This window comes from Penicillium rubens (genome assembly GCF_028828025.1).
Source record: "Penicillium rubens strain IBT 27055 chromosome Unknown utg000001l_segment0_segment0, whole genome shotgun sequence".
Classification (NCBI taxonomy): domain Eukaryota; kingdom Fungi; phylum Ascomycota; class Eurotiomycetes; order Eurotiales; family Aspergillaceae; genus Penicillium; species Penicillium rubens.
In genome coordinates this window covers 4,673,663-4,696,670 of record NW_026890599.1, presented here as the reverse complement: position 1 = coordinate 4,696,670, position 23,008 = coordinate 4,673,663, and the positions used below count along the sequence as shown (strand labels likewise).

The window sequence follows — 23,008 nt, the reverse complement described above, 5'->3', positions numbered from 1 at the left end:
CATACCTAGCTAAATCACCGTAGATAGGAATAGACATAGCCTATCCCAAGGTTATGTATGTAAGGAACAACAATTACCAAATCCCCAACCACTTCTTAACTGGCTTCTTATTCCCGTCCCAATCAACAAACTCATTCTTACCCTCCGCACCCTCAACAGCAGCAACAGCAGCAACAGGCGACTGCAAATCAGCCTCATTACCACTCTCATCCTTCTTCTCAGGCTCCGCCTCCTCAAGTCCATGCGCAACACGATACTGCTTCCTCTTCTCGGCATCCTCAACGCGACGGTGTCGCTGTTCCCGCACGAGCATCGAGTTGTGCTGCACATGCATGCGCCACACAGATAATGCCTGCGAGATCGTGCCGATGGGCGACGTCAGCAGACCCGACCAGGATGGTAGCAGGTGAGCGAACGGTGAGGTTGCTTTGAAGTTTGTTGTGAAGGTGAACCCGGCGCAGGAGAGTAGGACACTCTGTGTGTTGGTTAGTTATCTGACTAGTCCTTTTTGTATAACCAGAGCTAGGTCTGTGCCGGAGACTCACCATCGCAATCCAAATGTGAATCCACTTGCTCGTCAGGAACTTAAACATCACTGTTCCCTCCGGCGGGAACATGCCCGGGTACTGCGTCTTGTTCTGCTGGATGCGCTCTTTCTCCGTCGTGCGCGGGCCATACTCGAATGGTTGGCCTGGGGGTGCGTTCTTTGGAGATGGAGTCGTGAGGCGCTGGGGGTGAGAGGGCGGGCGGAACCTGTCTGGCTTTGCGAGGACACGGGGCTTCGAATTGGCATTGGTGGTGCTTTTGCTGGCTTTCTTCAATGCGGCGCTGGTCGAGGTGAAGCTGCGTCGCGCGCTTTGGCGTTGGAGGGCGCGAAGGGTCAATGCTGAGGGCGGGCCTCGCGGGAGGAGGAATCCAGGAATCGGAGTGGGCATTTTGGAGACAGCTTCCTTGCCCTTTTGCTCGTGCGGAGCGGTTGGATGATCTTGTTGACTTTTGGATGTGGAACCGTAGATGCAATTTTGGATAAGGTTTTATATCACGTGACTACATCGGGACATCGGATGCCGATTGAGTCGAGATGCTCTCACCCGGCTGACCGCATATCCTAACTATTTTCGGGGAGGAAAAAAATTATAAGACCACTTGACCTTTGGGAATATTCACATGGCTTAGTATTTCCTATCCATGAATTCCCGAGTTTCCCACCAATTGAAATCGTCTGAAAATAGCTTTAGCACCTTGTCCGAGTCATTCCCAAAGCACTACGAAGTACAACCTAATGAAAGGTCATTGCCCAGGCCTACTGCAACCTCGGCAACAGGCTAAATTGCATTCGTTGCCGAGAATGAATCGAGAATAAACCGTTTCTGCCTCAGGATCCACACATCGGACCACCGGCCAGCTTGAGCGAATGAGAACCCTGCTATTTCGAAGCCGCAGTGGATCGGGGATTTGCTCCAGTTCTCCAGGGTGGAAGGGGGTGGAAGAACGCGCGTGTCGGAGTAATACGACCACAGTCGCCAAGGGCATCTAGGGTGAGAGGAATTGAGTGTTTCAAAACCGGCTTCGGTGCATATGCACAAGCAAATTAGTCAGGGACCCATTCTGAGCTACTCAAGTGATGATGAGTGATGAGATCATTGGGGGCGGGATATAGGAGACAGAGGGTACAAGTAGATTCTTTGCCACGAGATGCCAGTAGGTGTTCCCATTGTCAGTGCAAGCAAAGAACAAGCAAGAAAGCCGCAACAAGTAGGAGTGTAAGAGTCAAGAGTACAACAGCCACACCGAAGATTCCGGTTGCGCCCGTCTACCTGAATCATCCGACTTCTGATTGGCGGAGCGGCAGATTACGAGAGAGAGCGCCGGGGCCAAGTACAAATAACCAGATTTTCTTTTCTCCCTTCCCAGTTTTCTCTGTACAGTACAGTGTCATAATAACCTCTTTTTTTTACTATTCTTTCATAATACTGCACAATGGCTCCTAAGAAGCAAGAATCTTTCGCTCCTGGTAAGCTACCTTCCCTCCATTGAGAAAGGTTGAACGGGGAGGCGCCATGGAGAAGGAAGGAAGTGAGAGTATCCCAGCTCCTGAAATGGCAACACTGTTTGCTTGGACGATGGTGATTGACAATACTTCCTCGCCTTTACTACCATTGCGACTCCTCGTCAACCCAATCATCTCTCAATTGCGAATCACCGCGACCTTTCCCAAAGCACCGCGCATGAATACTTCAAAATGACTACCTTCGATGTCTTCTGCACCTTGACTGTCATCGACATGCGCGAGGCCGAGCGTGCAGAAGCCGCCCTCGTTGAGGAAGCCAAAAAAGAAGCCGACAGGATCGCTAACCTCAGCTCCTCTCCAGGCGACGCCGCCAAGGGTGCCAAGCTCTTCCAGGTAAGTTCATTGTTGTTTCACGCGCAGGAAAACGAAAGAGAAAATCTAACAGCTCTTTTTTCAGACCCGTTGCGCCCAGTGCCACACCGTTGAGGCCGGCGGTGCCCACAAGGTCGGCCCCAACCTTCACGGTCTCTTCGGCCGTAAGACTGGTTCCTCCGAGGGCTACGCCTACACCGACGCCAACAAGCAGGCCGGTGTTGAGTGGAACCAGGACACTCTGGTAAGTGCCAACTGCCACCTTCGGCTCACCTCCGATCACGCGCTAACGATACCTATTACAGTTCTCCTACCTCGAGAACCCCAAGAAGTTCATTCCCGGTACCAAGATGGCCTTCGGTGGTCTCAAGAAGACCAAGGAGCGCAACGACCTCATCACGTACGTTACCCGCAACTCCACACCGCCCGAACACCGAACTGACAATCCCACAGCTACCTCAAGGAAAGCACCGCATAAACGACCTGATGTTCTTTTTAATTCCCCGGCTTTTTTTTCTGTTTCTCCCCATAGAAGTCTGGGATTATGGCGCCCATGGGGTGATCACCGGGTCTCCCATGGCACCGGGCCTGTATTTTTATTACAATTTCCATGACCCAAAATAGATTTGATCTTCTCCTCTTTTGGATATTCTTTTGATTAGAACGCACTGCAAACGGGGATTATGCAAGTCTATCTGAACCTTGTGAAAGTGTTTGAGATTCTTCGGATTATCATGGAGGCCTGACTTATGATTGGTTGATGGTCCTGGCTGTACCGATTGGGCAAACATGGGCGGTCAGGCACGGAGATACTTGACGGTACTTGCCCGGTACCTTGATACTGGGTTCGGAGGCCAGACAAAGAAAAGTACTCGTCCAGTATCTTCTTTGTACCCCTTCGGTATCTGATGTGTACACACCTTGTTGGCCTCGAGTCTCAGCACATGACCAGCAGGGGTTAGGCTGATTGGCCCAGCCTCCTCGACTTGGATACAAGTGAGGGGACGCTCTCTCGTCTCTCATTCCTGATTCCTGATTCCTGCATTACTCAAGGCGTTTCGATCCCAGTTCCATATTAATCTACAGCGTGTTGCCCTGATCGCATCTTGTCCAACATCAACTATCGAATGCACTTATCTCAGAACAATCCTGTGTTGCCTTCTAGAATCCAATACCTGCCTTGTCGCATCGCATCGCATCATACCTTATCGCATCTTTGGCGTGGGGTTGATCGCTCAGATATCTTCTGTAACGGCTAGCGCAGGCGACACCGTCCCAGCGCGTATACTAATTCCTCTAGTTTACCCCCAAGGAGCCAAAGTGCTTCGGCCGCAAGTGATCCCCACTCATAGGCATTGGTCTGCGCTTTGGCGCTGAGAACTGCAGTGCCTCTTCTTCTGAGGCGCGACTATCGCGATACGCCGTCCGGGATGCTGGACGAGTTAGACAACGTCTTCGACGACCATCCATCCCTGGACGCGTCGCTCGAAGACTTCGAGAACAATACCAATCCCCACAGGTCCCCAATGTTCACTCTGCCGTCCCAACACTCAGGATTCCGATCTGAAGACTCGGATGGGGATGACGGAGAGATTGAGGACCCTGCCCAGGAGCGCTGGTCACCCCCAGGCTTCCATCCACCCGAATACGTCCAGGGCAGTGGATGGTATCGCCATCAGCCCTACCTGCGCAAGGAGAACGCCAACGCAGATCGTTTACAGCTGAAGCCCACAGTTGGACTCAGCGTCTCCCCGTCCCAGTCGCGGGAGCCAAGTCCACAGTATGAGGACGCGCTGGAGGGCCCCGCGAAGAGTAGACAGGTCGATCGCACCACCCCGGGCGACGTATCTGTCGCGGCTAATGTGCCTCTACCGGCGGGTGCAGATACTCCCCTCCACGGACGATCCCCAAGTCCGCCTCCGGCCCCGAGTACGGGGCGCACACCATGCCACAGTCCCGAGGATGACGGGGTGAGCTTTGGTCCGGAGAATCTGAGCAATTGTAGGCCCTGTCTGATCTGGTTTCAGTTGCAGGCGCGGGTATACTAACTATTGTTGCGAATGAATAAAGACATTCGCTTTGCAGTGCGCGCAGAAGTCCAGCACCGAGAACCTATTGCCGCGATGTTTGGCTACCTGCGCTCAAAGTTCCAGCGCATGACCAGCTCGAAGTCTAACACCACCTTATCTATCGTAATCCTCCTCCTTTCAGTCGCTTTCATGCGCGCTTTGGTCCTCCCAGGCCTCCCACAATCGATCCCCGATCTAGTAAAGTTATCTGGCTTCGCGCGCTCCTTCGAACCACTGATATACTACTCAGAGAATGGTGTTCAGCAAATCGGCACCCTGCAAGAAACCGGCGTCGCAGTCTGGGACCTGAGTGAGTCCGTTCGCGGTACAAACATGACCAGCGCACCCATAATCGTGCGCCAACTAGACGAGCTCTCCGACTCCCTAAAGTCCCTCTCCCTCGAGCTAACCCGCTTCTTCGCAAACGTCGACTCTGACATCGACTCCATCCTCATAGTAATGGACTGGGCCAAGCGCGAGCTAGAAACCCTCTCCGCCCAGCCCCCAAGCACCCTCCCTACAATAGTCTTCGACAACATGCATAATATGCTTTCACGCCTCGGCGCGCTCGAACGCTCAGCGGAGATTTCCGACAACGGCGTCTCCGCAACTTCAACAACGACAACGCCCCTCGGCCACCTCGTAATGGCCGTGTTCGGGCCAACCTCCGCGCAGCGCACGCGCACAACCCTAACCCGCACCTTCACCGAGTTCCTCTCCGTACTAGAAGAATCAATAAACAGCGAACTTACCCATTCAACTGCTCTCTTCGCGCTCTTCGAGTCCATCGACCGCCAGTTCCTCAATCTTCAGCGCACGGTCGTCCGCGAATCAGACGCCCAGGAACGCGCAGAGGGCGAGATGCTTTCATCACTATGGACGCGCGTGCTGGGGCCGGATGCCGCGGCTGTTCGCAAATACGAGAAGAACAAGAAACTCCTCGCGAATGTTCGCAGTCGCACTGTCGCGAATAAACATCTCCTCGTCGACCACCGCGGCCGGCTGCTCACGCTCAAGGTTAATCTCGAGACGCTGCGCCGGAAACTGGTTAGCCCGCTTGTGCGTCGGAATGACTCTGTCAGCTTTGTTGGGTCGGTTGATGGGAGTGGGGGGAATGGGAATGGGAATTCTGGGTCTCCGGGCCGCATGCTTGGGCCTGTTGAGGCGGTTATCGATGGTCAGATCCGTGGGCTGGAGGGGACGTATGACTATCTGCGGACTGTTCGGGAGAAACAGAAGGCGAAGCTTATGGAGTTGGTTTATGGGGCTGGGAGAAAGCCCGGTCGGGCTATGATTGATGGATTGGAGGGGAGTGACAATGATGAGTGAAGGCTTGAGGATCCTGATCTTGTTTATTGTCTCTGTTTTCTTTTGGTCTTATTTGTCTTGGCGTAGCATCCTGTTTTCGGTTGGGTTCTTTTGTCTCTCCTCTCTGGCGTTCTAGGGCATATGCGGGCATCTGCGGCTGCGGGCTTTTCGTGGGAATATGGTGGCTTACCTGCTGTGCCTCTTTGAATGACTGTCTTCTGATTTCGTGGCGAATATGCAGGATTGCGAGGAAAAGGGATAGAAACATGTGGCGCCAGCTGGTTTGATTTTACTTCATGGCGCCGTGCAGTTATGGGTTTCTTTGTGGATGTATGAATGAACTTTCTTGCTGTTCATAGTCATTGTTCTGACGCGACTTTCATATATCATATATAAGTTCCTGGTTGTGCATGGGAAGTCCTCTGTACGGTTTATGCTTGTGCCCAAAATGTCTTCTAGCTTATAAGACCAAGATCAAAAGGATCTCTTAAACACACAAGGAGCAATAAATAATGGCATGCAGATAAGTCTTGCCCAGGTGTCCTATAAGTGCAGGAAAGGCTATGCCATATCTGCTGGAATAGCTGTTCCGTCGCAGTCTTTATTGTTTATCTTAAGCAATGGAATGGACTGCGTCAAACGTGTATAAAGGAACACCCCACGCTATATATATGGCCAGAGTATTCCTTCTTCGGTGCCTTGAATGCTCATCCTCAATATTCATGTATCCCAGGGTTTAATTTGGTACGGAAGAGTTGAAAGAGATATAGCCTGCTACCCTATGTATCAAGCAGGAGGTATAGGAAAACTTGAGAAATAAACTTCAACCCATACGGACGTCGAACTTCTTTTCTCGAAAGGTCCAGATACACTTCACAAGTTAGAAGTACATAACCTTGGAATATATAGCATATATAGTAATCTTAGACGGTCGTATATATCGGTTGAATATATGACATTGTTCAATCGTAGAGACTTCCGGTACGCAATCATGTCTATGTAGTTTATCCAGCAGCAGTTCATCTTCGGATTCCGCCTGTAAAACTGAAACTACCCTAGTATATAACCTAAATACATGCCAACCCTCAAGGGTAGCTATCAATATAGGAAGACACTCCCAAAAAAGCAACCGATAGCCTCCAGGACTACGAAAACGACGAACCGCTCCGGTTTCACTGGTGTTACTCTATCCTGCGCTCAGGTATGACTTTGCGGCATTGATTTCGTGCGGTGTTGTATCGAGATACTGTACCACCTCATCACAAATCCTAGGATATGATAGGTAGGATTGGTTGCCTGTAAGCACCCTTGAAGCTTGTGTCAACGGCATTTCGGTCCAATTTCACTTGCGATACGTCAGGTTCATCTCGACATCCTTCTCAGATCACTTTTTAAATCCTAGATGTGCGAGTTCTGATTAAGTATCATTTTCACGCTTGAATGTAGACTGCTTTCTATACATCTCAGTACTATAAGTACTGTGTGTTCTTCCTAATTGTACAGGTACATAACTATATCAATATAAAGTACCCCCTAATACCATATCACCTAACTCTAAGCACTATTGGAACAAAATGGCAGCCTCCTGTAAAATCATTGTTCATTAAATTATACAATACACAAGTGTAATCACTAGAGGTGTGGCTGGCTGAAGAATCTCATAAATGCGGTGACTCCTGATCTCTCATAAATGACGTGGACATGCAGGTATGAAAATGCTACTAACCCTTAGATTAAGCGGACGAGGTATAAAGCAAGAGACATGTATGCGTAAAATTTTCTCTCATGTTTACAGCTCACTCATTTCTCATTCCTTATTTCAAGACCATCTTCCCCAAGAACGCAAACTATCTTATTCCGGAATCGAATTTTGGAAAATGTCATTCGCTGCAACTTGCTCCGATATTTCTCTCAAGGACGGCCACATTCTGGCCTGTTATGCAGTGGACCAATATGGTAGTTCGGTATATGCCACTCTGGACCTTAACGGTTTCATTGGAAATGACGATGGTACGGTATCTCTATATTGAATGTGCTAAAATGAAGATGAGGGACATTCCTACTAACGGATGGACAAAAATGTTTAGGTTACTTCACATGGAAGGGCGTGAATTTTGCGAGTTCAGCAAGTGAAATCAGGCTGGAGGGAACTCTTCTCACAGCCGCGCTCTTGAAGAAAAGCGGAAGTTACAGGGAAAGACAGGATATTGATCTTAATGATCGAATTGCAAATGAGAGTGGCGATCTAGTGTTTCGTTAAGCCATGGGACGGATCCATCTAGGTCGAGGGAACTCGATGGTTTTCAACTCTGCGCTCACGTCACAATCCTGCTTCCGCGTGGAGTATCGAATGGAGTCGCCATCGTAAGCCTTTCCCTCTTCCCACTGCAACGGAAGGAATCGGTGAGGATGTGGGCCACGTTTCCTCTTGGGGTCGATGCTATTCTCAAGTACGCCAGGGATGGGCTCAAGGCAGGAAGCGTCCGCATGCGCATCACTTATGAAGGAGCTTGGACATTTATAGACATAGCAGGTCGCTTGTTATTGCATTTGGAATGTAGAATGTAAATCAGAAGAGATTATCTTGATTCGGCAGACTTGACTGAATTGCTTGTGAATTAGTTTAACACAATGGATCTATATCTGTTCCATATCCTTTCTTGGCTATAGTTGGCACTGAAACATCATCTTTGATCAACCGAGCAAGTCCACTGCGCTGTTTCGGACAATTTTGGGGCCCAGGACTGCGGCCAACTCGGCGATGATACCCTTGATAGACATTGGCGAAGTCATTGACATGGTTTCCCATTTGACCAGATCCTAGTTAAGTTAGTAAAGACATGAGGTTTGAGAAAAGGATAAATGCATACCTTCATGTGAACATAGTTGTCGTTGAAGAACAGCAGCCAATGATCCAGGTCCAGTGCTTCCACTTCGGGGACAGTAAGTACGCCGGGCATGCCAATATCAAAGAGGGAAACCTCCTCTAGATCGACGTCACTTTCCGGGGCCAGAGGCGCAGGGGAGGATGCTCGGTCTCGAGACAAAGAGACATAGGAACGGGAGTTAAGCTTCTCCGTCATTTCGCCGTCAAGAGGGTCCCAGTGGCAGGATTCAGGGTCTGAGTAACAGATAAAACGGTCAGATGTCGTGCACAACTTTTCAGGTAGCACAAAAAAAATGTACTAAGACTAAGGCACGAGTAGGACCTACCAAGGATGTATTGGGGGCGGAAATTGGCCTTGTAGCGCATCTTCTGGCAGGAGTGAATGTAGTACCCTATATTTTGGTTGTTAGAGGAGCACCAAACTAGGGACCAGCTCCACGATTGCGACCTACCCATGTAGTAGTACATGTACTGATTCTCGATTGCGAAGGCAATTTCGCGCATGGCGCTCAGCTTGCCAATCTCCCATTGCTCATAGGCAGGATCGTAGCTGTGTGGTACTGAATATCAGCTTATCACATACTTTGGTGTTTCAGGGTGCAGTCAGCCATCAGCTTACAAGACATAGACGGAGCTAACGCCGCTGGGGACCAAGTCCAATACTGCGACAGCAATGAGCTCGCCATCCAGACGATAGCACTGATGCCAGGAACCGAGTTTCTTCTCGGAAGCGTTGGTGGCAGTTAGGGGATTCGGAGTTCGCTTGATGCCTGAGCATAAGAAGCGTTGAAAGTCCTTGGGTTTCCAGTGAGAGACATCCTCTTTATGGATGGCCGTTTGGTACTTGAGGAACAGCTGAAACTTTGCCTGAGACACAGAGTCACCTTCAATAGTGACTTCGAAGCGGTGCGCTGGTTCAATGGGAAGCTTGGTAGCAGGGTCAATGGGCCGTTTGATGTGGTCGTACTCGCTCTGGTGGACAGCTGACAGGAGGTCGAAGTTGCACTTGCGGTGCTTTTTCTCTCTGTGCGTTGATTAGCAATAAGAATATAATCTGATATCAAATTATATCAAATTGGCATAGGGTTGCATACTCGCGGGTTCGCGGACAAAGCCGGGCTGCCTTTCGCATATACTCGGGACCTAGAATGAACTTGTTCCACTTGTTGATGGCCTTGCGCTGATCACGGCGGGGCCGATAAGCGGATGCCTCTAGTCTCAGTGTGTAGTGAGGACAACAAGACCGAAGCAGGTTTTGTTTGTAATAGAGGTTTCCCGATCTGAGGATGTCAGTATGGTCTGATGGAGCACAGGGAAAATTAAACCTGGCAATCCTACCGCCTCCAGCCGCCATTGATCAGCTCGTCATAATGTTCCGGGAGGACGGACGTCGAGCTGGTGTAGTACGATGCACCTTCTACGTGTCAGCATCCCTGCCTGACTTTCTAGCCCTGACAAAAAATAGAAAGAAAAAAAGGACCAAACACAGCAGGGGGAGGGGCAACAAACTTCCATCTTTGGACTTGCAGTAACCACACGAGTTCTTTTGGTAACCTGAGAGGATCACAACGCAGTTAGTCTCTGCATGAGGTTGGACGATCCAAGAGCTTTGGGCGTTGACATCCCCGCCAAATTCCCCGAAGTGGTAGCGCCCTGGGCCAGTGGAAGCGCCACGGGGTAACAGAAGCCTATCTCAGTGGTTCCCTGCAGGAGAGTGGGACGTACCTAGTGGGCGGAACAGCGACAGCTTTCGCGCGCGTTCGGCGTCAACTTGTTGCATGTTTAGATTGGATATGTGTTGGCACTGAGTGGATGTGAGTTGTAGGAGAAAGTGAGAAAGGTGAAGTCGGAGAAGCCGGGGGTTAATGTTCTAAATATTGTATCTCTACGGCAAGGGGAATATACGTTTAGGGTACTTATGTATAAACATACATACTAGCTACCTAGTTACCTAGGTACTTCTATAGCTTTTGAACTGTATGTATCTTCTGTCTCAAGCCACAGGGCCGATCTTGTTGTTTCTGGTCGAATCGCCCGAGTTTCCCCCTTCTCGGTACCAGCAAATCCCGTAGGTTCTAAGAGGCTCATTAACCGACGCACACTCAGAGGTATGAGGTTGAATTATAGGAATAGTATCGGTAGATAACCGTAGGCTATAGGAAACCGTGATAAAATATAGCAAAACATAGTCAAATACAGTCGATAATACCAAATATAGAAACATCGCAACTCCTTGACCTAGTCACATGACCATATATAGAGAAAGGAGAGAAGTCGAGGTCATTGAACTGCTTGTCCTCACTTTAGAATGACTCCCCAATGACTCTACTCCGTAGAGTGACTATAGTAGACGATGTACCAAAGGCAACTAATGTAAATATGCAAAGAAGAAAAGAAAATAATAAAAACGTGAGGGAAAAAAAAAAGAAGAAGAAAAAAAAAAAAAAGAAACGTACCTTGACTCTTCTCCCGGACTGCGCCGCCGTGCCCCTCCATTCCCACTTCTCATCTTTTCTCCATTCCTCAATAACCTCCCATTTCTCAGTTCTTCTTTTGAAAACCATGCCTATTTTCACTTACCATTCCAATCCCCCGTCAGGCATGAACTGGAAGACCTGATCTCCATTGCCTACCTCCGCAATATCCTAAAGGGAAAAAAAAAAAAAATTTCCCTCCCCGACCGCCCTCGCGCTGTACTCCCGCTCATCTACACCAACCGAGACACCGGGAGCTTCTTCTCTCACCTCAGAGACCTAATAGGCTCCGAGGGAGCTTGCGAGAGCATCATCTATTGGCTTGCCCTTGACCTTTTTTTGACATCCTTGGCCTTTACACTCTTTTTTCTCTCTCTTTCTTCATTTTCCCGGGGACTTTTCCAACCCCACCAAATCCTGGAGTAAAACCAAGGATATTCGATTGTCTATTACAATGGCTCAAATACGGTCTATGGAAGCCCGCGTTGGGCGGAAAAACCAACGTGAGTTATTGCTGAGGTCGCTTTGCGGCTGCGCACGTGGGGGGAACCCGTCCCCCTTACGTCTACACTCTCCCCGTGTTTCCTGACTCTAACGGCTTGTCCTAGGCTACGGCTCAAAAGGCGAGCGACTGGTAGCCGGCGTTGTCCCTATTTCCGCCGACAAGACCAAAGTCCTCATGATTCAGTCCGCGGGACCCGGAGGTTGGGTGCTCCCCAAGGGTGGATGGGAGCTCGATGAAAAAACCGCCGAGCAGGCTGCATGCCGTGAGGCCTGGGAGGAAGCCGGTGTCGTTTGCATAGTGATCAGAGATCTCGGTCTCATCCCGGATATGAGACCTTCCGGCCTTCTTACGGCGCAAGCGCCCAAAGCGTCATACCAGTTCTTTGAAGTCACCGTCGAGCGAGAGGAAACCGAGTGGCCTGAGATGCACAAGCGGAAACGACAATGGGTTTCGTATGCACAGGCTGCCACTGCCCTCGCGAATCGTCCCGAGTTGCTTGAAGCGTTGAATCGCAGCTCATTGAAGCGGTAGCCCCTATCGCATGCACATCCAGTCCTCTCGCACATCGAATACTCTCCCCTCATCATTCTTCAACATATACGTGCTCACTACTATGAGAGAACTACTCCCTGATAACGACTCGACATGACCAACTCCAAAAAGAAAGGTGGCTTCGTCGCTTCTGCTATTGGCTTTGTCTACCTCTTACCCTTTCACCCCCCTTTTTTGCATCTTTGACGGGCTGCCGCTACCCGTCTACTGATTCATTTGCGAATGAACCGTACGAGAGCCTGTGTTTTGCTCTGTCTCCCTCTGATAGACGCCTTTTTGCAAACAGCCTTGAAGGCTTCGGGACGTTCTTGCATTGATACCGGAGGATACCTTATTTTATCAAATGTGATATCGGACTACTTTATCTGAATCCCATTGCTTGCACTGTTTCACTTGCCAGATTTGAGTTCAGCGTACACTTTTCCCTTAGTTCTAGATACCAGTCTTTTGGATCCAGTGTCGATACCCAGCAAGTGAATCAAATCTGAACCACTTCCTTCATTCTCTAATATGGGAAAGAAAAGAATGAAATGAACAGAAGAGAAGCAAATGCATTTTATTATAACTGTAAATGTAAAGAAGAAGAAAAAGAGGCGACTTGATATTGGCACTTTTCACTTCGAGCGTGTGACCCGATTAGGCAAAGCGCAAAAAGCTGTCTCCGAGGGAGCAAATCCGCGTGCCCTCAAGCCAACAACTTCGCGCCCGAATCATCTACCACCACAGTTCTCATTACCTCGTCATTCGCCATTGCACCCCTCAATACTTTAGCCTATTCCTCTACTTTTATGACCCGCGGATAAACACCAGCTCCAGACAAGGGTGGCGGCGAGCAGCGCTGCCGCATACATACCAACATGGATTACGAAATGGATCTCGAGCCCACAGGCCCCCAAGTGACAGTCCGCGAAGTAAGGCGAGACATCCAAAAAGCAGCAGGACAATAGGCTCACAAATATGTCAGGCGGAACCGTACCGCGTCGACTTCAGACTGACCGCAGTCGACCTCGCATTCGCCAACTCCCTCCGACGAACCATCCTCGCCGAAGTTCCCACTCTGGCCCTCGACCTAATCGAAATCGAAAGCAACACCTCAGTCCTCCCCGATGAATTCCTCGCCCACCGCCTCGGCATGATCCCCTTGAACTCGTATAACTGCGACCAAGACCTCGACTACACACGAGACTGCGACTGCGAAGACCACTGTGTGCGCTGCAGCGTGACGCTGTCTCTGCACGCGCGCTGCGGCAGCGGCATCATGTCCGTCTACGCGCGGGATCTGATTGTCGTCGGCGAGCGAATCAACGACAAGATCGGTGATCCCGTTACCACCGACCCAGAGAACAAGGGACCCCTGATTTGCAAACTGCGCAAAGGGCAGGAGGTTAAGATGACTTGTCTGGCGAAGAAGGGAACCGCCAAGGAGCATGCGAAGTGGGCTCCCACTGCTGCTGTTGGCTTCGAATACGACCCCAACAACAACCTGCGCCATGTGGACTACTGGTATGAGCAGGATGCAGCGAAGGAATGGTGCGTATTTGGAGTCTTGGCTTGATATTACACAAAGTTGCTTCGACATATCTGCTAACAATGAATTTTACAGGCCTGTCTCTGAAAACGCTGCATGGGAGCCCGCTGCCAACCCTGACCAGCCCTTTGACTACGATGCCGAGCCTAACTGCTTCTACTTCGACGTCGAGAGCATCGGCAACCTCGAGCCGGATATGATCATCCAGCAGGGTATTGTGTCGCTCCAGCGCAAGCTCGCAACCACCGTCTCCGTCCTCTTGGGTGAAGGTGAGGATGGACACGGCGGAGCAGCTGAAGATGCTGAGATGATGGGTGCCAATGACCCCGATGCTTATGAGCCGCCTGAGGGCATTGACGGAAACATGACTGCCTACGGAAACGGTGCGGCCAGTGCCTGGGGCGCTAGTGCACAGACACCGTATGGTGCTACGCCTTACGGACAGAGCAGCTATGGGTTCTGAACATGTATAACCCAAGAAAAATAGAGCTCGAGCATGCGCAATGGAGTTTTGATTTCCTGGTGAATCGGGGCGCACTTTGGAGTTTTCCGTTCTTTGTATCTTTTGCTGTGGGGACGGTCTTCTGATACTAGAGAACGACTGGTCTCTGGATCTCAAATATCTACTCGTTGGTTCGGTGAACCTGAAAATACTAAATATTATGTTTCGGAACTTCCGCTAAAACTACCAAGTCACTCATCCGAGTGGAAATACCAGTGCCCTTAACCCTAGTAACTAAGCACGAATATCCGCATGCCAGCCATGTCCTAAGCCTGCATATGAAAGGAATCGAGGAATTCGCATACTCATAGTCTCGATTCACCCAAAGCGCTCTTATCCTAGCTTCTACATCTACATGGCTGGTCTAGGACTAGGCGGGGATCTATTCTGATCCATCGCTCTTTAATGCTTCCTCCAAGGTTTCGCACGTCAGGTGTCTAGGTATCTTAGTAGGTCCATACTATTAACATGTGTCCAAACGACGACTGAGCAATATCCAAGCAAAGATTGGGCCAGAGGTCAAATTAAGCAATAGTATAGGTTATCAGATGCAACTACATAGAAAGATGAGATGAATATCAAACACGTTTATTTTCAGTCCTATTAACCATCATCCTGCGTGAAGCAATAAAACATCAAGCAAATTCTGAAAAAGCTGCTGAAATGCCCATCCTTTCCCAACGCCCGGCATGCCACAGATGCGACTATACAAACACAACCATGCCTCGCTAAAATGCAGAATGTAGAACACAAAAGAACAGCAACCTTCGAGGTCTACTCCATCAACTCAACCGGCGGACGAGCAGTCTTAGGCGGCATCTGGTTTACCGCCATCTCAATCGGACTCAAAGCATCCATATCAACATCCTCATCAATATCCAGCGTCATATCCTCAACCATAACAGCCGGGAGATTAGGACTACCACCATGGTCCTCAGGATTGTAGATGAGGGTGCTGCTCCTGCTACGCTGCTGGGAGCCGGTTGTCGGCCAGCTGGACGTACGCTTGTCAGAGGAGATCGAGACCGGTGTCGCGGGGTCGGCATATGTCTCCTGCATCTGGTCCGTCTTCAGCATGGACAGTGCATGTGCCAGATCCGACGCGTGGACTTCCTTGTTGGGCGGGTCCTCGTTGCGCATGACCCATCCGTGTGGCGGGCTGGGCGGCGGTGAGATAAAGAACATCTTCGAGACTTGTGGTGCTTCGAGGAGTTTGGGACGGCCGCCGTCGAGGAGTGCGGTCGGCTCGCCGAAGTAGATCCGGGGGTGGACGTCTCGGTTTAGGAGACGCTTGCCGTCTAGGAGTTGGCGCACTGCTGTGGCGTCTGTGTCGTTGTGGAACGAGCACACGATGCGGCGCATGGAGGGAAGTGGGGAGAATGAGTTTAGGGGGGCCACGGCGGTGATTTGGTGGCGGATCTCTTCCAGTGCTGCGGGTTGGAAGACGAGGAGATCGTGGAGATTGGTGATTAGGAGGGTGTTGGAGGGGGGTGTTGGCTGAGAGACTGCGGGCATGTTGGCGATATCGAGAGTTAGAGATGGTCGTGAGGTGTGGGATGAGCGAGTTAATGTTGGTGATGAAGCCAGTGAGTGTGGAGATGAAGCTGAGATGGCCATTTCGTGTGTGTGTATTGTATGGTTTATGGGTTGGTGGTTGTTTGTTGGAGGTTGGATAAGGAGAAGATAAAGGAGGTTGCCACCGGATAAGAACTTTAGAGAAATGTTCTATGTTGTAATGTTCTAGAATTTCCAATAAAGGCGGGAATGATTCAGAATAGATAAACTTGAAAGATGAAAGACTCAAAGAACTCCGGATTTGCCTCTCTTTAAAACAGACATTTCCCCAAATTAAAGCCGGGGGGCGCAGCTATCGTCATCCCTGCACTGCCTCTGCCATTCCACGTCTCTCCATGTATCCACCTGTTCCCGGCTTAGCCCTAAACTCTTTCAGATCAAAAGGGCCGTGATCTACTATACTTTATTGGGATTTATTGGATTTTATTGGAATTTAGCAATAAACTATTAACGTTCCCAGCCGGAGTGCTGTGCATGCGCCACAGACGCCACACGTTGCTTTCCGTCGATTTCCCCCTTTGGCTTGCACCAGCCACACCCCGTGACCTCTCAACAAGCTCCGCCCCTTTTCCAACCGGAGCATCCGATGCAAGCGAAGGAGGAGTACGATGCATACAGCGTTGGACGGAGTACTCCTGTACAAGGCTAGCATCCTTATTGTCTAAGCCCCCATTGGCTTGTACATTTTATCATTCTGCCTACGCCTTTAAGACCTCCACTATCAAGCATTGCCACCCACAGTTTCTTCCCAAGCCTTGCATAACAAAACTGGGCCTTTGCAATGGGAAAAGTCTGGGATTAGACATGTTTGATTCAGCCCTAAGGCTACTCAATTGTTTATTTCTGGAGCATATACCCTATCAATTCCCGAGACATAGAAAAACAAAGCAGGCTATGACACCGGCACAGATCTTTGTGACACATCCACAAGCCTTGCGGAAATTTAGATCTTTTGCTCTATCAGTTGTACAAAACACCAGATCCCAGCTATGTTTAGACCGGATGTCGCAAAACCCACTTGTATACGTCGCTATTTCTTGGTACTTTTAGCCGGCAAGACATCTCAAGGACACCTGTTTATTGAAATCAACATAGCATCAAGACAATCAGTCCATGAGCTTAAGCTGCTAAGTCGACATTAGGCAATCAATAAATCTATTCTACAACTTGCTTCGTTGGAGCTGAATCTCGCCATCTCTCTCTGTTTCCGGCCCAGCAAGGCGTACCTGTCGCTGCGCCCCTTCCAGTTGTTCAACAACAGCGGTGAACGCAGCTTCAACGTCGTGTTCCGATAGCCATTCCGTATTTGGTCTGCCAGTCTCGAGCAACAAGTGCAGCCTCTTCTTCGTGTGTTGCAAAAATAGTACCTTTCTTGTCTATCTGGCTATGCACAATACCCAACAACCCCAGCTGTATGCAGCTGCCTGATTTGACTATACAGCCCCAATGCCTTGTTGATATTTTCAGGTGAGAACGTGGCCTTACTCGAAGAAAACACTTCTTCGAATGCAAGGCCAAGAGCTAGGGAGTCGTCTAGTGCCAGCGAGCCTCCGGCTGCGAAAGCACCGCCGTGAGCATGGGCTGCGTCTCCGACTAGAGTCACTCGTGACCCAAAGACCCAGTTTAGGAGGGCATCTCCCACGAAACTGGGATAAAGATTTGTGGATAGTGTGAGCTCTGTCAGGGCTTTGAACGTGGGATTCCAGTCCTGAGCGCTGTGAGTCTAATGGGTTTAGACAGGTCAGTTGGGAGTGTACCTTGTATGCCCCTCTAAAAATTCCACACTGCCAAATTTATCCCGCAAAATGCATTTCTCCACCTTCTCTGCTGAGCGCGGGTCATCGTATGCTTCAACGGTGGTGTACTGGTCCTTGCCTGGGTCTTGTCAGAGCTATTCAGGCATGAAATGCTGATTCTTCCACTTAACAAGCCCAGACGCAAAGAAGTTGTCTTTAGGGCCCCACTGTCATTATTATTAGCAATGATTCTGACACCCTCAACACAGTGAGAATATACCCAGTGTATCGAATCAGCAGGCAAACCAGGGATCTTGCCTTCTACCAATGAGGCATCAAACATCCGCCTGATGAATACCTCCCCACTGAACCGTAGCTTATGATCCGGGATGAAAGATCGTCTGACACTCTGAACTCGAATTAGCAAGAACGCAATAACCAAAGTTATATCACGAACGGATCGAATCCCATCCGCCCCAATGAGGATGTCTCCGTAGGCACTACTTCTTCCTACCCCTCTGGTCCCAGGAAATGGCAAACGGAGTGATCAGCCAATATTCACTGATCATCAACCCATTTGGTTTCACCGTTCTTCAAACAACACTATTAGGAACCATGATGGGGGTTGTATCATTCTTTTTTCTCATAACAGCGGCGATAACCTTGTACCACACCAAGGTAAGCCAGGTCCGAACATTCTTGTGAACGTGGACTGAAACTTGCAGAACTGCCGAGCATGGATATCACTCTTTGCATACATTCTAGGTGCTCTTTCAAGCATCCTTCTACTATGTTAGTAGTTGTCTTCTTTCAAAAATATGATCCACTACTGATGGACCCGACAGCCTTGCCCTGGTCCAATCGACGGTCTCATCGCTGGAATCTGGATTCGATCTACTGTCGGCATCCCATATGCCATTGTCATGATCTGGGCTGCCAATGCGTCAGCGGGTCATACGAAGAAAACTACTGTCATTGCGCTTTATCACATTGGATACGGACTGGGAAGTATTATCTCTCCGCAATTATTCCGGCCGGAATGGAAGGTGAGTTAATAATTTGTGCTAGCTTGGGTTGTCATACTAACAAAGATTCTAGCCTCGCTACACATCAACTTGGATTATTTTGCTTGTGGTAAGTTATATTTTAGAGAAGCTACTCGCGGAATATTTGGCTTACAGCGCTTAAGGTTGCTGGAATCTTCCGTCAATCATGATTATCGCACTCAGGATCTACCTAAGCCAAGAGAATAAACGTCGCGACAAGCTCGCGGAAGCTAATCGGGTCGCTAGCAATGGGGTTGTCGAGACGGTTGATTCGGATGGGGGCAAGGTCGCTCGAATTGTGGATAATAGTCAGTTTGATTTGGGAGAATTTGACGTTGTAAGTCTTCCTTGACCGGTTTGTTGATCCTGGGATTTGATACTAAATCAGAACAGCCGATATCTACTCTGATTGGTAGGCTTTCTGGATACGTATATTCGGCCTGGAGCTTTAGAGGCTTGGGATTCTTGAATTTAAATAACTATGCTCTATAAGGGGTAGACTGTTATTATCCTTTTATTGGGTTGCTTATTTTGCGCATGACTTTCCTGTGCCTCTGGATAACTATCGTGTGTTATATATAGTACCAGATACATACGGGTCATTAGCACTGCTATCACTGCCTCGAGTACAGTATTCGGTCATAATTTAACATTGATTTCAAAGCCTAAAGCACAATAGGTTCCATCTAAAGTTGTGCAATCACATTCCTATGGCGTGAACCACCCTGCAAGGATCCGACACACAACAGTCGGCCTGAATGACGTGCCAGATGATTTCCAAGCACCTCAATGCACCTTATCTCCTCGGTTCTCCTCTCTGAGTTGCATTTATTTACATCCTATAATGCTTCTCACCGTATAACCACTATGAATAAATAGTTATTCGGCCCATACTTCAACCGTCTACAACAGCCCACCATGGACATCCAGGAAAGACAACCTCTCTTAAGCTCATCGACTTACTCCAACGTTCCATCTCACAGCTCTCAACAAGAACCACTCGGCCTCTCATCCGACGAGTTTCCAACACCCTACCCTGACACCCTACCAGGGACACCTTACAGAAAGAGCATCAACTGGTCCAGCGCATACATATTAGTCGTTTCGCAAGTGATTGGAAGCGGTATATTCGCAACACCTGGCTCAATAGTCAGATCCGCCGGAAGCATAGGATTGACTCTGCTAGTATGGCTGGTTGGGACGATAATATCGGCTTGCGGGCTAGCCGTCTCGATGGAATTCGGATGCATGCTACCTCGCTCAGGAGGAACAAAGGTAAAGCGCATCTGCAGAATTACGGAAAGCTGTTCGGCTAAATTTACTTACATGCGCAGGTGTACCTCGAGTATACCTATCCCCGACCGCGATTTCTCGCATCAAGCCTTATAACGGCCCAGGTAGTGCTCCTGGGGTTCACGGCGAGCAACTGCATTATCTTTTCGAAATATGCGTTCTTCGCGTTTAGTATTCAGCCCACTGAGCTTCAGCATAAGGTTCTTGCTGTTGGCCTCTTGACTGCCATTACTATTGTGCATGGCTGTTTCTTGAAACCTGGCATCTTCATCCAGAATGTCCTTGGTTGGGTGAAGATATTTCTCATTGCTGCGATGTCCTTGACGGGGGTTTGGGTGGTCTTTCTGGGTTTGTATGGAGATACTAATAATATATCTCCAGTTCCAGGGGTCGCTAGCTCATTTTCTTGGAATTCGATGTGGGAAGGATCGAACTGGAGCTGGAGTCTACTTTCATCGGCTTTGTTCAAAGTCTACTACTCCTACGCTGGGTTGAGCAATGTGAACAATGTCCTCAGTGAGGTTCATGATCCCGTGAAGATAGTCAAGACTGTGTGTCCTACTGCGCTGGTCACAGCCGGTGGTCTATACTTTCTTGCGAATCTTTCATACTTCCTCGTCATTCCGCTCGAAGAGATCAAAAATAGCGGGGAGTTAGTAGGTGCACTGCTATTCGAAAGGTTGTTTGGGGAGCATGTTGGAAAGATATTCTTCCCACTTGCTATTGCCATTTCAGCTGCCGGGAATGTGATGGTAGTGACCTTTGGCTTGGTACGCTTTTGGGACTACTAGCATGGATTTGAAAGCCGATGTACTAACATTTAGTAGGCACGTGTGAATCAAGAGATAGCGCGACAAGGCTTTCTTCCATGGCAAAATGTTCTCTCGTCCTCGCGGCCATTTGGGACTCCACTGGGTGGACTTATTGTGCACTATATCCCTTCTGCCTTGGTCCTCGCCCTACCGCCACAAGGGGACGTCTATAACTTTATCCTGGACCTGGAGGGATACCCTGGACAGATGTTTTCCTTGGCAATCACAGTCGGTCTGCTGGTAGTGCGATACCGGGAGCCTCATCTTCCACGACCCTTCAGAGCGTGGTTGCCGGCTGTCTGGTTACGGGTTGTAGTATGTCTAGTCCTGCTAGTAGCACCCTTTATTCCGCCGCCGAATTGGCGGGACGTCGATTTCTTCTATGCTACATATCCACTTGTCGGGATTGGAATGTGAGTAGCAATCCTTCCATGTGTGAGTTTTACCTTGTTAACAAACACAGTATGCTCTCTGGTGTTCTCTACTGGTATGTCTGGACAGTGTTACTCCCACAATGGGGAGGGTATCAACTCGAGGAAGAGAAAGAGATTCTGGCCGACGGGACTAGCATCATCAAGCTCGTACATTCATATGATAAGTGAATAAGTGAATAAGTGATAGCGTGACGCATATCATGCTCACTTTATGGATTGGTTATTGGCTTCATATTCTCATTTGGGAGACAATATTTATAGGATGCTGATTCTGTCTATAAGGCAGGAGTCCCTAACGAGTAGGTGGGTAATATCCAGGACTTGTCCACTTGTAATGCAGCCATGTAAAAGATGAGGTTTGAGTGACTTCCCAGAGCAATTGTGCACAAACAAACAGATTGAGGCTTCCTCCTTTCTTCCTCCTTCCCTTCCTTCCTCTCTTCCTCTCTCTTCCTCTCCTTCTCTCTCTCATTCACTCTCTCATTCTCTCATCCTCTATCTTCCTTTTGGTCTCTGCTTTTTCCTCGTCTCTTTCCTATTCACATTCCCCCATATCGAATACAGCATACGGATCTCTCTCTCTCCCCGTTTTGCTGAAATCACAACTGGATTTCTCGAGTCACTTTTCCCAGTTCCTCGGAGTCGTCCCCGAGCAAGTGATTGCCTCACCATGGCATCGATGCCTGTGAGGCCCGATAGGCCGCCTCCTCCGTGTCCCTCCTGGGTCTTCTCTGACAAGTCCGACACCCAGTTAGTATTTCCCACTTCACAGGGCTGAATGTATCCATCTAACGAAACCAGCGTTGCCAAAGATCGCTGTTGGTTTGGTATAGACTACATCCCCTTTACATCCCATTTCACAGATATAACCGGGGCCAGGGCAGAAGTCATTGGGATGGGAACCGTCGCTCTCGCCACCATGAGCCCGCCAACTCAGACCGATCCGGGTTCGCCTTGCACCCTCCGCTTGAAGAATGTTCTGCATGCCCCCGCAGCGCTCTGCAACATCATCGGAAAGCCAGTGACGGAAGATTACATTGTTATATGCGGCTCCACTGACTCAGATTACCCCGGATTTATTGTGAAGAACACTAATGGTAATATCGTGGCTTACTTCAAGCCCAAGGATCAAGGGCCCGACCTGTACCAAGTCCAGCTTGGCAAGCCTCCATTAGGCCATGAGTTCGGGATTTCGCCTCTGTGCCCTAACGGGAACTACCTGATTCACGCCTTCTGGTCCCAGCGTGAACGGCACAGATTTGTAATCTTGAAATTCTCTGGTCTGATACGAGCCTCAGGGGTCGAGCGATTCACACCGACCGAAAAGAAGTGGTTCACGAAGAACCGCATGTCTGAAAAGGCAATTCGTGTTGCGTACGGGTTGGACCCCAACAGGAAGGAACATCAAGAGGAATGCCGTGCCATCATGCGGATTCTTAAGTGCCAAGCCGAAAATGAACCGATCATCTTTCCCTACTAAGATCCGGCGTATCTGTTGAGAGGAATGAGAAGAACCAATCTTTATTGCTGGATGACGACTTCCCAGGTGTGGTTGGGGAAATCGTCAAAATCATTAATCCCCAAAACTCCATATGTGTTCGAATACCCCAATGAAGCGACATCGCAATGGCCATGCCTCCTTCACACATAGCCTGGTAAAAAGATAAGACGGGCTGAATGTCAAGCCCGTCCATCCCACATATCGAGATAGAAGCAATCGCTTCTTATGCGTTGGGATTACCTATGGCGCTAACCCGAAAAGAGTAAACAAACGCTCTCGAGATATATAACTAGCTCACAGCAATAAATCGATATCCATGGATGCCATAGTGATAAATAAATGACACAGACAGCCCACATCCTGTGTTATTGTTGTGACACCTAGTGTTTCATGAAGCAATTGT

General features: G+C 49.3%; 12 protein-coding genes across 12 annotated transcripts; 8 read left to right on the top strand and 4 right to left on the bottom strand.

Annotated features, from left to right (window-relative positions):
* Positions 1-73: 73 nt before the first annotated feature.
* On the bottom strand, positions 74-935 carry N7525_001834 (uncharacterized protein; the record flags this gene model as incomplete). Its single annotated transcript, XM_002557516.1, has 2 exons — positions 74-475; positions 546-935. 2 exons carry the CDS (start codon positions 933-935, stop codon positions 74-76), a joined length of 792 nt encoding a protein of 263 aa, XP_002557562.1.
* Positions 936-2,242: 1,307 nt separating this feature from the next.
* On the top strand, positions 2,243-2,935 carry N7525_001833 (uncharacterized protein; the record flags this gene model as incomplete). Its single annotated transcript, XM_002557517.2, has 4 exons — positions 2,243-2,404; positions 2,469-2,627; positions 2,689-2,783; positions 2,837-2,935. The coding sequence occupies 4 exons, from the start codon at positions 2,243-2,245 to the stop codon at positions 2,859-2,861; spliced, it is 441 nt and encodes a 146-aa protein (XP_002557563.2). The 3' UTR covers positions 2,862-2,935.
* An 878-nt stretch (positions 2,936-3,813) lies between these two features.
* N7525_001832 (uncharacterized protein) lies at positions 3,814-5,781 on the top strand (the record flags this gene model as incomplete). Its single annotated transcript, XM_061212069.1, has 2 exons — positions 3,814-4,384; positions 4,469-5,781. The coding sequence occupies 2 exons, from the start codon at positions 3,814-3,816 to the stop codon at positions 5,779-5,781; spliced, it is 1,884 nt and encodes a 627-aa protein (XP_061071295.1).
* Positions 5,782-7,637: 1,856 nt separating this feature from the next.
* On the top strand, positions 7,638-8,020 carry N7525_001831 (CVNH domain-containing protein; the record flags this gene model as incomplete). The annotated part of the gene is made up of 2 exons (XM_002557519.1): positions 7,638-7,770; positions 7,848-8,020. The coding sequence occupies 2 exons, from the start codon at positions 7,638-7,640 to the stop codon at positions 8,018-8,020; spliced, it is 306 nt and encodes a 101-aa protein (XP_002557565.1).
* Positions 8,021-8,454: 434 nt separating this feature from the next.
* Positions 8,455-10,427, bottom strand: N7525_001830 (arginyltransferase; the record flags this gene model as incomplete). Its single annotated transcript, XM_061212068.1, has 9 exons — positions 8,455-8,580; positions 8,631-8,881; positions 8,974-9,039; positions 9,100-9,197; positions 9,267-9,671; positions 9,742-9,927; positions 9,986-10,064; positions 10,157-10,201; positions 10,373-10,427. 9 exons carry the CDS (start codon positions 10,425-10,427, stop codon positions 8,455-8,457), a joined length of 1,311 nt encoding a protein of 436 aa, XP_061071294.1.
* Positions 10,428-11,575: 1,148 nt separating this feature from the next.
* N7525_001829 (NUDIX hydrolase) lies at positions 11,576-12,157 on the top strand (the record flags this gene model as incomplete). Its single annotated transcript, XM_002557522.1, has 2 exons — positions 11,576-11,624; positions 11,730-12,157. 2 exons carry the CDS (start codon positions 11,576-11,578, stop codon positions 12,155-12,157), a joined length of 477 nt encoding a protein of 158 aa, XP_002557568.1.
* An 821-nt stretch (positions 12,158-12,978) lies between these two features.
* Positions 12,979-14,169, top strand: N7525_001828 (DNA-directed RNA polymerase II core subunit RPB3; the record flags this gene model as incomplete). Its single annotated transcript, XM_002557524.2, has 3 exons — positions 12,979-13,089; positions 13,143-13,708; positions 13,782-14,169. Exons 1-3 carry the CDS (start codon positions 13,036-13,038, stop codon positions 14,167-14,169), a joined length of 1,008 nt encoding a protein of 335 aa, XP_002557570.1. The 5' UTR covers positions 12,979-13,035.
* An 813-nt stretch (positions 14,170-14,982) lies between these two features.
* On the bottom strand, positions 14,983-15,825 carry cbpA (putative calcineurin binding protein; the record flags this gene model as incomplete). Its single annotated transcript, XM_002557525.1, has 1 exon — positions 14,983-15,825. The coding sequence occupies one exon, from the start codon at positions 15,823-15,825 to the stop codon at positions 14,983-14,985; it is 843 nt and encodes a 280-aa protein (XP_002557571.1).
* A 1,118-nt stretch (positions 15,826-16,943) lies between these two features.
* N7525_001826 (uncharacterized protein) lies at positions 16,944-18,036 on the bottom strand (the record flags this gene model as incomplete). Its single annotated transcript, XM_002557526.2, has 4 exons — positions 16,944-17,159; positions 17,186-17,498; positions 17,541-17,664; positions 17,826-18,036. Coding segments are annotated over 4 exons (864 nt in total), but the record flags the coding sequence as incomplete, so codon positions are not given.
* A 522-nt stretch (positions 18,037-18,558) lies between these two features.
* N7525_001825 (uncharacterized protein) lies at positions 18,559-19,017 on the top strand (the record flags this gene model as incomplete). The annotated part of the gene is made up of 3 exons (XM_061212067.1): positions 18,559-18,565; positions 18,709-18,902; positions 18,982-19,017. 3 exons carry the CDS (start codon positions 18,559-18,561, stop codon positions 19,015-19,017), a joined length of 237 nt encoding a protein of 78 aa, XP_061071293.1.
* Positions 19,018-19,483: 466 nt separating this feature from the next.
* On the top strand, positions 19,484-21,272 carry N7525_001824 (putative methionine permease; the record flags this gene model as incomplete). Its single annotated transcript, XM_061212066.1, has 4 exons — positions 19,484-19,840; positions 19,900-20,628; positions 20,686-21,083; positions 21,134-21,272. The coding sequence occupies 4 exons, from the start codon at positions 19,484-19,486 to the stop codon at positions 21,270-21,272; spliced, it is 1,623 nt and encodes a 540-aa protein (XP_061071292.1).
* Positions 21,273-21,774: 502 nt separating this feature from the next.
* On the top strand, positions 21,775-22,584 carry N7525_001823 (uncharacterized protein; the record flags this gene model as incomplete). The annotated part of the gene is made up of 2 exons (XM_002557529.1): positions 21,775-21,854; positions 21,906-22,584. 2 exons carry the CDS (start codon positions 21,775-21,777, stop codon positions 22,582-22,584), a joined length of 759 nt encoding a protein of 252 aa, XP_002557575.1.
* Between the last annotated feature and the right edge of the window lie 424 nt (positions 22,585-23,008).